This window comes from Crocodylus siamensis, chromosome 1, assembly GCF_052110815.1.
Source record: "Crocodylus siamensis isolate JL-2025a chromosome 1, ASM5211081v1, whole genome shotgun sequence".
In the NCBI taxonomy this organism is placed as follows: domain Eukaryota; kingdom Metazoa; phylum Chordata; order Crocodylia; family Crocodylidae; genus Crocodylus; species Crocodylus siamensis.
This window is the reverse complement of record NC_143395.1, coordinates 71,245,099-71,253,876: the sequence shown is the minus strand read 5'-3', so window position 1 is coordinate 71,253,876 and position 8,778 is coordinate 71,245,099. Positions and strand designations below refer to the sequence as shown.

The 8,778-nt window shown below is 47.4% G+C and overlaps 2 protein-coding genes across 2 annotated transcripts; one reads left to right on the top strand and one right to left on the bottom strand.

Annotated features, from left to right (window-relative positions):
- Positions 1-3,127: 3,127 nt before the first annotated feature.
- Positions 3,128-6,565, bottom strand: PNRC1 (proline rich nuclear receptor coactivator 1). The gene is made up of 2 exons (XM_090036493.1): positions 6,046-6,565; positions 3,128-4,219 (listed from the first exon to the last, which is right to left on the bottom strand). Exons 1-2 carry the CDS (start codon positions 6,418-6,420, stop codon positions 3,779-3,781), a joined length of 816 nt encoding a protein of 271 aa, XP_089892619.1. The 5' UTR covers positions 6,421-6,565; the 3' UTR covers positions 3,128-3,778.
- A 226-nt stretch (positions 6,566-6,791) lies between these two features.
- LOC149872912 (BLOC-1-related complex subunit 6-like) lies at positions 6,792-7,406 on the top strand. The gene has a single exon (XM_090036507.1). It carries the CDS (start codon positions 6,944-6,946, stop codon positions 7,325-7,327), a length of 384 nt encoding a protein of 127 aa, XP_089892633.1. The 5' UTR covers positions 6,792-6,943; the 3' UTR covers positions 7,328-7,406.
- Positions 7,407-8,778: the final 1,372 nt, after the last annotated feature.

The window sequence follows — 8,778 nt, the reverse complement described above, 5'->3', positions numbered from 1 at the left end:
TAGTTCTGCAAATTAAGAAAAAAAAATACTGGTTACATAGACCAAATTCTATGCTTTGACCCTGGTGAGTTTGATATTCCTGCCTAGAGCTCATCTGGACCAGATCTGGACCATGAATTCCTCAGATGCCGAATTTGGCCAAGATCACAGAGCAGTGGCGAGACTGGCAGAGAAAGTAGCATCTGTAGTGGGAAGGACAGGACAAGTCATGGCAGGTCAAGCGGCCACATGAGCCGAGCTGTGCTGGCACAGCCCTTTCTTGCCCTCCTGCTGCGATTCATCAGCGAGCTATGCCTATTGCTAGCCACACCCCTAACTTCTGGTAACCTGCTGGGCCAAACAAAGCAGCCCCACAGCCTGAATGCAGTCTGCATGTTTGTTCGACACCCCTGGCAGAGAGGATTCCATTCACTAGAAAGAACCAAATGCTGTAATAATCATCTAGTTGTCATCCCCCACCCTCTTTTGTCCGATTCATCCAGCCATTCTTAAAGATGCAAGAAATAGCTGTATTCAATAAGTATTTCTGATCTGTACTAGAAAAGAGGCTGGACAATACAATTCTCTCTCGCTATAATAGGAAATCTTTCTACTTCAACATAATGTAGTTACAAATCTGTAAGTCTAGATAACTTGTCTCCAAGCATTTAGAACTGATTGAGAATCTTCAGGTCTTAGACATTAAAATCTCTGAATCCTGGGCAAGTTCCACAGACATGGAAAAAGCTGATGTTACACCAAACAGTCATAAAATGTAACGAGATGATAGAGATAACCATCATACCAAGTAGCATGACATCCATCCTAGGAGAGGCAGAGGGAACAAGTCACAAAAAGGCTATAAGATGCATCTAATAAAGAGGTCAAGTAACTGATTCTAAATAAGCTGAGGAGGTTGTTTTCTGTAAGATAACCCTTGATGTAATTTTCAGATGCAATAACATTTGATTGCCAAAGTAACTGTAGATTTAACATGCTTAATCTTATGCGAATCAACAGATTTAGTATCACATGACATTCAGATTAGGAAAAAAAAATAGGCCAGAATTCAGTGTTTCTAAACCAGTTAATCTACAGAGTAACTTTAACTGAAGAATCCCTACTCCATGGGTCGCTTTTCTGGAACCACGGGGACATTTGTCCTCAGTGGGGGTTGGACCCGATGATCTATTTAGGTCGCTTCTGACCCTAAGTATTATGATATAATACCATTCAATAATTATCTGAAAGAAAACAATTTCTGGCCAAGTTGGTTGATGACAAATCAAAACAGGTGTTTTCTAAAGAATAATCTAGATCAGATGGTAAAACTGGGCATAATGAAATCTATTTTTATAAAGAAAAATTGAAAAGGCAGTAACTGAGAATATGATGCCAGAAGTTAAACGTGACAACAGAAATCAAATGACTATGGGCACATCTACACCACCTCCATCTCATGCCTAGAAGCATCTCTGTGAAGTACCCCATACACATGCAAACTTCTAGGTGTGCAAACTTCCTAGAAATAAGGCAACTTATCTGCCTCAGTGTCCTTGAGTGCATGCTGAAATTGCATGGAAGGTTTTGTCTTTTGTGCGTTTAGCAGAAGGCACTCTGGGTCATTCTTACTGCAAGAGCTAGTGGTATGATTCAGAGCAGCCCCCAAGGCACAGCAAAGAGGCAGTTAAACAAGCCCAAATAGTCTTAATACTTGGGTCAACACTGCTTACACTTTTTTTTCCGCTTTTATAGTTCAAGAAGAGACATGATCAGTACTGTATATTTAATAAATACTTCTTGTGAAGAGCATTTTTTCCATAAAAGAAAGCAATGGAAATTCTCTCTCCCTACACATCTTAACTTTGAGGAGAATCCATTTCAGGACACTTTTAGATAGATTGTTCGTTTAAGTAGAGACCTGAGGTCTCTGGTGGAAGTAGTGAAGATAGCGTGCAGGCAATTTTAACTGATAAAACAGAACCCCCAAACATATACCAGTATATACCACTTATGGCTGTAAGATTAGAGACATGGTGGTCTAGTAACTCTTTTGCTCTATCCCAACTACAAACCTAATACAGGCAGTCCATGACTTACGTTTCGAGTTCCAACATTTCACACTTACGTTTATAAAACTGACACTGTTTCAACTATGACATCAGTTTAGACTTTAAAACGCTTGATCCGACACGATGCCATGCCAGTGAACAAATTCGCTGCCTCGCCCATCTCCCTGAAGAACATCTGTCCAAACGTCCTTGGACACTTTAAGCAGACAAGACTCCAGAAAAACCTGCAGCCAAGACCCCCGAGAAGGCTCCAGCCAAGAGCCCTTCAAAAAGTCCAGCAAAGTCACTTCAAAGAAGTCCTTCCAAATCAGTATGATTGCCATTTACAATATAAATAAAATAATGTAACTATATTACTCATCTATAATTGAGTACAAAATTCCTGGGTTATTTTTGGTGAAAATAGGGTATGGGGCCTTGGTTCAGGAACCAACTCCCCCATTTATAACATTGCAACTCTGAATCAATTTTCCAATGTTTCAACTTACGACACAATTGGTTCCTGAAAACCACATCTTAAGTCAAACGACTGCCTGTACTACCAATCAGGTTCAAATTTTGAATTCCACTCACTTCCCTTCTCTCTAGTATAAATAAGGACTGGAATATATAGTAGGTCAAGTTTTCAGGTGTGCCTATGAATACTGGAGCAAGTTCAACTTTCCATTCATCTAGGACTACAAGCACCTACTCTTTTTCCTTGCACAACTTGTTTCAACTACCACAAATCACACTGCTCTTCCTACGGTGCTTCAATTCTAAGTAGATTGAATGGCTGTTCTTATAAGAACTGTTAAATAGTAATACAGCATTGTTTTAAATACTGAATTCATAGTCCCAAATGCTCAAGTTACAGATGGACAGGGGTTTTCGAATTTTTGTTTAACCAGTAAAAGTTTTAAAGCCACAATCAAGCTTCAAATCAATTCCTGGTATGATAAATAGCTAAAGATAACACCATGAATATAATTGGCTAATTATGTGTGTGACAAAATCTGTTACAAGTAGTAAGGTTGTTTCATAAATAAAAGCAGTCAAATCTCAAAGTACAATACATTCATCCACAAGACGCATACTTAGGGGAGGCCAAATTATTTTATTTAAATTTTTTTTAGTAACCAATTCTGTTTCTGGCAGAAAGCTCTGCTCCTTTTTAGGAAGTCAGTGCTCAAATTGATGAATTAAAATTTTTTCTCAAGTCCAAATTCATTTTTATAACAACAGGATAAACAAGAATTCTAGTAATTGTCTGCAGAACAGAAATTCATGTTTGTGTGAGAACTCCACATTTATAATGGATTGTGCCACAGAGTGTAAAACTACTTTCAGTAGTGCATCAATAAACCATTCACATTTGATTCTGAACTCTTGAGATTAGAAAGCTGTACTCTCCTTTCAAAATCTCATTACCTTGTGCAAGTTAGTCAAGTCTTCATGTGTCAAGCACACATTTAAAGTTGTCCATATTATATATACACAAGACACCTACCATTTGGGCAGTGCAAAATACATCCTTTCATAACAAAACTAAAATGTACCTCTCAAAGTATGAACAAGAATATACACATAATACATGTTGTACACTATTTACACAACCATAAAAAATATAATACAAGTTTTTGTATGCAATGGTACGACTTGACAGTCTTTGCACTTCATGTTGCAACAAGGCATATTCAAGTTTCCTGGATGGAGCTTTCTTTGTCACTGTTCATAGTTCTTGGAAACTATGCTTGAACTTTCAGGAGAGTTTTTAAGTGGACTGCCATCAGCTCCCTATTTTGGTCAGAATATTCAACAGGGCATCCCACCCAGTGACGGGGAGGTTTTGGAAGAACACTGGGAGATGGTGGGTCACTAAACTTTGCCCCAGCATAATTCTCTTTTTGGTTCACTTCAGTTGGAGATTCAGGTTTCTTGGACTTTGCATTTTTAAAGTTTTCTGTGTTCTTAAGTGGCTTTTTCTCCTGCTTTTGAATTATTTCAGATGATACAGAATCTTGCCAAAAGTTCTCAATTTTTTTTGCAGAGGTGATTTTAGTTAGTGGCATGTTACATTTGTTCTTCTGTCTGCTTATCTTTGGTTGTTCACACAGGTGTATACTGTGAACAGGCTGGCTGTGGGAAATGGCAACCTTCTCAGACTTTCCCATCTTGTTCTTTAAGAACTGTAGAGACAAATAATTCATACAAACACATGAATCTCTCTTAAGGAAAAAAAATCTACACCAGTACTTAAAAAATGTATTATATACTAAAATGTATTATATACAGTTTCACTCTGAGAAAGAGGCAATGCTGTCTTCTCATTGTTCCTTGTATTGTGTAATAATGTCGTTCCCTCCCCCCCCCCACACACACACTATAACCAAGACCAAAATCCCAAATGACTGGTTTCTGAGACATATTGGTACATACTCTATGTCTAAAAAACACAGATGACTGGTTTGAGGCTTATTGTACCAAGTTTTAATATGTACTGAAACAGGCTAGGTACATACAAGTTAACCTTGAATACATTCATACTCCTGCTTTAAGTAGATGATCATTGGTAGGATCCTACAATAAAATTTTGTCCTGGGTAAAGCAGTAATCTGGTTTTTTTTAGACAGGTAAATCACTCCCATGACCAAAGTCAACAGCAGTAGTAGTAACCCCTTTGGCACAACTCCCAGAGCAGGGAGGCAAAACTCGCTTGCGAGGTCCATAGATTGTAATGCAAGGTCTTAGTAACCTCACTGTAATGTAGCACATCATCTCTCTTCCTGCCTTTTAAAGGCCTCCCAGCGAGGAGGATAACGACACAGGGGCTCCTCATTACAAAAAAGGGGAAGGTCTAGAAGGAGGCTGGATGGCTTGTTTTAACTTAAGGTTTTGCAACCATTTTAGACCCAAGACACTCCTTGCTAGGCTCAAGGTTTCCCTCACGAGATATAAAGCAGCCCCTGGAAAGGGCCAGCTCTTAAGTTTTCACTCAGGTTTGACTATGGAAAAATACTAGAGCAACCTTCCTGTTTCAACAAACTCAGAAAGACAACAGCCAGGCTGAACCATTTCAACAGTATGGATTCCTACATGGAGAGACGCAGCTAGCTGCATTTGTCTAAGTGGAAGGCAGTGTAGATATGCACCTTAGAGACTAACCAAAGCAGCAGATATCCATCCATTCATATCTTCTTATGGGGAGGTGGAGCACTGGGAATGGTAGCATGGGTAGGGGGTGCACGCCAGTCACACAAGAGAAACAATCACTTCACACCAGGCAGGATAGCTTTGCACCTTGCAAATACCTGCTTTGGTTAGTTTTCATCTATACCCACCTAGGTAGACATATATAGGTAGAGTCAGATGCAAGTACAGATATAGATACATGTAGCACAAACTTGGGTGAGCAGAGGAGGCTCGCTCTGTGACCTGAGATCCTGATGAAGTGAGCCTCTGCTCACCACAGCTTGTGTTCTACACATCTACTGACAGACATCTCTCTGTAGGTATACATGTAGATAAACGTTTACCAACAGACACACAGGGCACATGCTCTGGCACGCAAAGGCTCACTTCATCGGGACCTCTGCTTACCAAGATAGCCCAGCTTCCTAGAGCTTGTGCTATTAGGTCTACGCCTAGAACTGTCCGCAGATAGGTCTACATCCTTTCCCTCCCCAGACAGACACAGATGTAGCTGGCGGCTTTGTTTAGTCGGCACAGCGCGGTTCTCCCCTACGCGTTGCCTGCCCCTGCCTGAGGGGAACCCCCCGCCCCGCCATAGGGCGCGGCGCCCGGGGCACGTCCGCCCGCGCAGCAGGCTAAATCTGGCTGTTGCTGGGCGCGAGGCCCGAGCTCATTGGCTCCCGGAATCCGCCAATCAGCGCGAATGGAACCTTCCTTTCCCCCCTCTCTCCCTCCCACCCCTACAAACGGGCGTAACGGAAACTTCCCCTTCAGTGCCCCCCCCCGCCCCGCGGGAGGCCACGCCTCTCCCCTCCTCCCTCACCTCCTTCCTGAGGGCTTTGCCGGGCGCCGGCCGGGGCGTGGCGGGCGCGGGGGGCTCCTCGGGGCCCAAGCCAGGGGTGGGGGGGCGACGGGCCGCCAGCGGGGGCCGCCGAGGCAGGCCGGCGCGGTGCTGCTGATAGTGCTGGTAGCGGGCGGGCAGGATCCCCGCAGGGCCGGCGCGGATCTTGCCCTTCCTCCGCCGCACTCTCTTCAGTGCCGGCCGCGCGCCAGCCCCGGACCCCGTCAGGCAGCAGCCGCCGCCGGGCTGGTTCTCGCAGTTGCTGTTCCCCCGTCGGCGGCGCCGCGGCTCCTCGGGGCCTGCCGAGATGTGGGCGAGGAAGGGCGGCGACAGTGACAACGGCGCGGTGGTCACCATTGCGGCCGGAGCGGGTCAGAGCGGCCGCTTGGACGGGGGTGAAGGTGCCTGAGACGCGAGGCCACCGGCCGCTAAGAGAACATGGCGGGGGAGTGAGAGGAGCGAGCAGCTGCTCCCCAGTGTTGTTCCCCGCGAAGGGACCGCCCCCTTCCACCCGCCCGCCAATGGGCGCGGGCGGCGCGCGCGAAGGCCGCCCCTCCGTCTGGGCGACCACCAATCGAGAGTGACGAGGGCGCGCCCGCCAATCAGCGAGTACACAAACACCGCGGGGCCCCGCCCACTTTCTCCCGGCCGCCATTCAGGAGCGAGACAAACAGCGAAGGGGCCCCGCCCACTCCCTTCGCCCCCCCCCCCCCCCCCGGGGGGTGCTAGTCAAGGAGCACACGAAAAGAGTGGATGACGTCAGGCTGGGGCCGAACTTGCGAATCAGGAGCCAGCTCGGCTACGCACCTCCGCGGCACGGCTGCCAATGAGAAGCACGAGCGGGCCCGTCCCCTTCCCCCGTGGCAGCTGCTAAGCGGCCATGGCGGAGGCGGCGGTGGCGGAGAGCGTGGAGCGGGAGGGCGTCCGCGAGCGGCCGCCAGAGCTGATCCCGCCCGTGGACCCGGAGGCGCTGGCGGAGCTGGCGGCACTGGGCACGCAGCTGGCGGCGCAGGTGGATGAACTGCTGCGGAGCCTGCGCGCGGGGCTGGCGGCACGGACGGCGCTGAGCGTGGGCTGTATCCACGCGTACCGCGACGGCGCCGAGAGCCTGGGCGAGGCGGCGGACGCGGGCGTGCGCGCTCTGTACGCGCTGGTGGCGCGCTGCGAGGAGCTGGACCGCGCCATGCAGCCCGTGCCCGCGCTGGCCGCGCGCATCCGCTGCCTCAAGGGCGCGCTCGACCGCCTTGACGCGCTCTGCAAGTAGCCGCCCCTCGGCCCCGGCCCGCCGAGCTCCTGCTTTTTACCCCCGCGCAGCCGATCTAATAAATTGCTGGTGTTTTGAAGCGGGCTGTGGCAGTGCTCCCGTTCGTCCCCTCTTGCCTGGGAAGCCAGGGTGCGCCGGGGGAAACCTTCCTGCCTCTGAGCCTGGGGGCTCTGCTCTGCTCTGCCCTGCTCTGCTCTCCCTGCAAGCTGCTGCCACCTCTTTTTCCTGTGCTAGACACCTTAAATTAACCGGGGAGTTCAGTGTTTGCTGAGCTGTCGTTCAGCTTGGTTGCTGCGCTCTTCCCTGGTGGCCTTCTCTGAGCGAGCGCCCTCCAGCCACCCTTTCACCTCACTCTTGGCAGTAGTACAGCCGTCCTGACCTGTGAGGGACTTTCCATGGGGTGCTTGGCAGCGCGGGTTGCTCTTGCCATGCTTCTCACCAAGTTCTGCCTGCCGAGCTTGCGGTGGGAGCTAAAGTCTCTTTCTCTTCCTAATGCACCTGCTTTCAGTGGCCAAGAAGGCGGCTTTGCGGCACCTTACAGCTGAGCGAATGCATCCCCGTGTTCCTTGCAGCAGGTGTGTTAGGCCAAGCCAAAACTACAAGTGCTGGAGAATGATCCTCCTTGCATTCTTGGGGCAGGTGTGCCTTCTGGCAGGATGGAAGGCTACATTAGAAACTAGGTTAGACGTTGGAAGATAAAGATTAGAAATGAAACTGTCTTCCAAGCATTAGTTATACTTCACCGTTGTTCAGGGAGAAGCTAACACAAGACATGGATGTAAGGATGTGGGATTTTTTGCTAATTACTGGAGTACAATAGCAGCACCTGTGTAGCTCTAGCAGAAGCATTAATATAGGCTGAATAACATTTGTGGTTTTTACCACAGTGTGGTCTGTAACAGCTCGCATTGGGTCAAGACAGGGCAGAGGTACAATAGCGGCAGGGAGATCCAAGTGTTTCAATAGCTGTAGTAGGAGATGATAATAAATTCATGAAGAGCATCTGCAAGCAAAAGGACTGAATTCTGAGGGTGGTAGAAAATAAGCTGTCCTATCCTCTTTCCCTTCTGCTACACTAACAGGTCCCATTTCTGGTGCTTTTGTGTGGTTACTACACTACTTCCTGATATGGAGAAAAGCAACTCAGACCTAAAGTTCCCCAGATCATTTCTAGACTGTCTAGCTTTTGCTTTCTCAAACATGAAACCAAGTCCTTTAAGAAACCAAAATTACCTTATTAATTCTTGGTGCATAGTAGAAAAAATCTTGCTGCTGGATTACAAAGCAGCAGCAGTTATTGACTATGATTTCTAGCAGCAGCTACATTTCCACCTTTTTCACCACCAGCCTTACTTTATGTTTTCAAACCGGGCCTCAGCTGGCTTTGTTACTGAAATAAACAGAAGATGGAAGCTAAAGCCCTGGTGTTGCAAACAGTACTGTACAGCTGC

Excerpts from the sequence above, each read along its gene's own strand:
- LOC149872912 (XM_090036507.1), top strand. The coding sequence starts at position 6,944 with ATGGCGGAGGCGGCGGTGGCGGAGAGCGTGGAGCGGGAGGGCGTCCGC.
- PNRC1 (XM_090036493.1), bottom strand. The coding sequence starts at position 6,420 with ATGGTGACCACCGCGCCGTTGTCACTGTCGCCGCCCTTCCTCGCCCAC. Across the intron at positions 4,220-6,045 it reads GCAAAGCCCTCAGGAAGGAG|TTCTTAAAGAACAAGATGGG; the intron begins GTGAGGGAGGAG and ends TTGTCTCTACAG.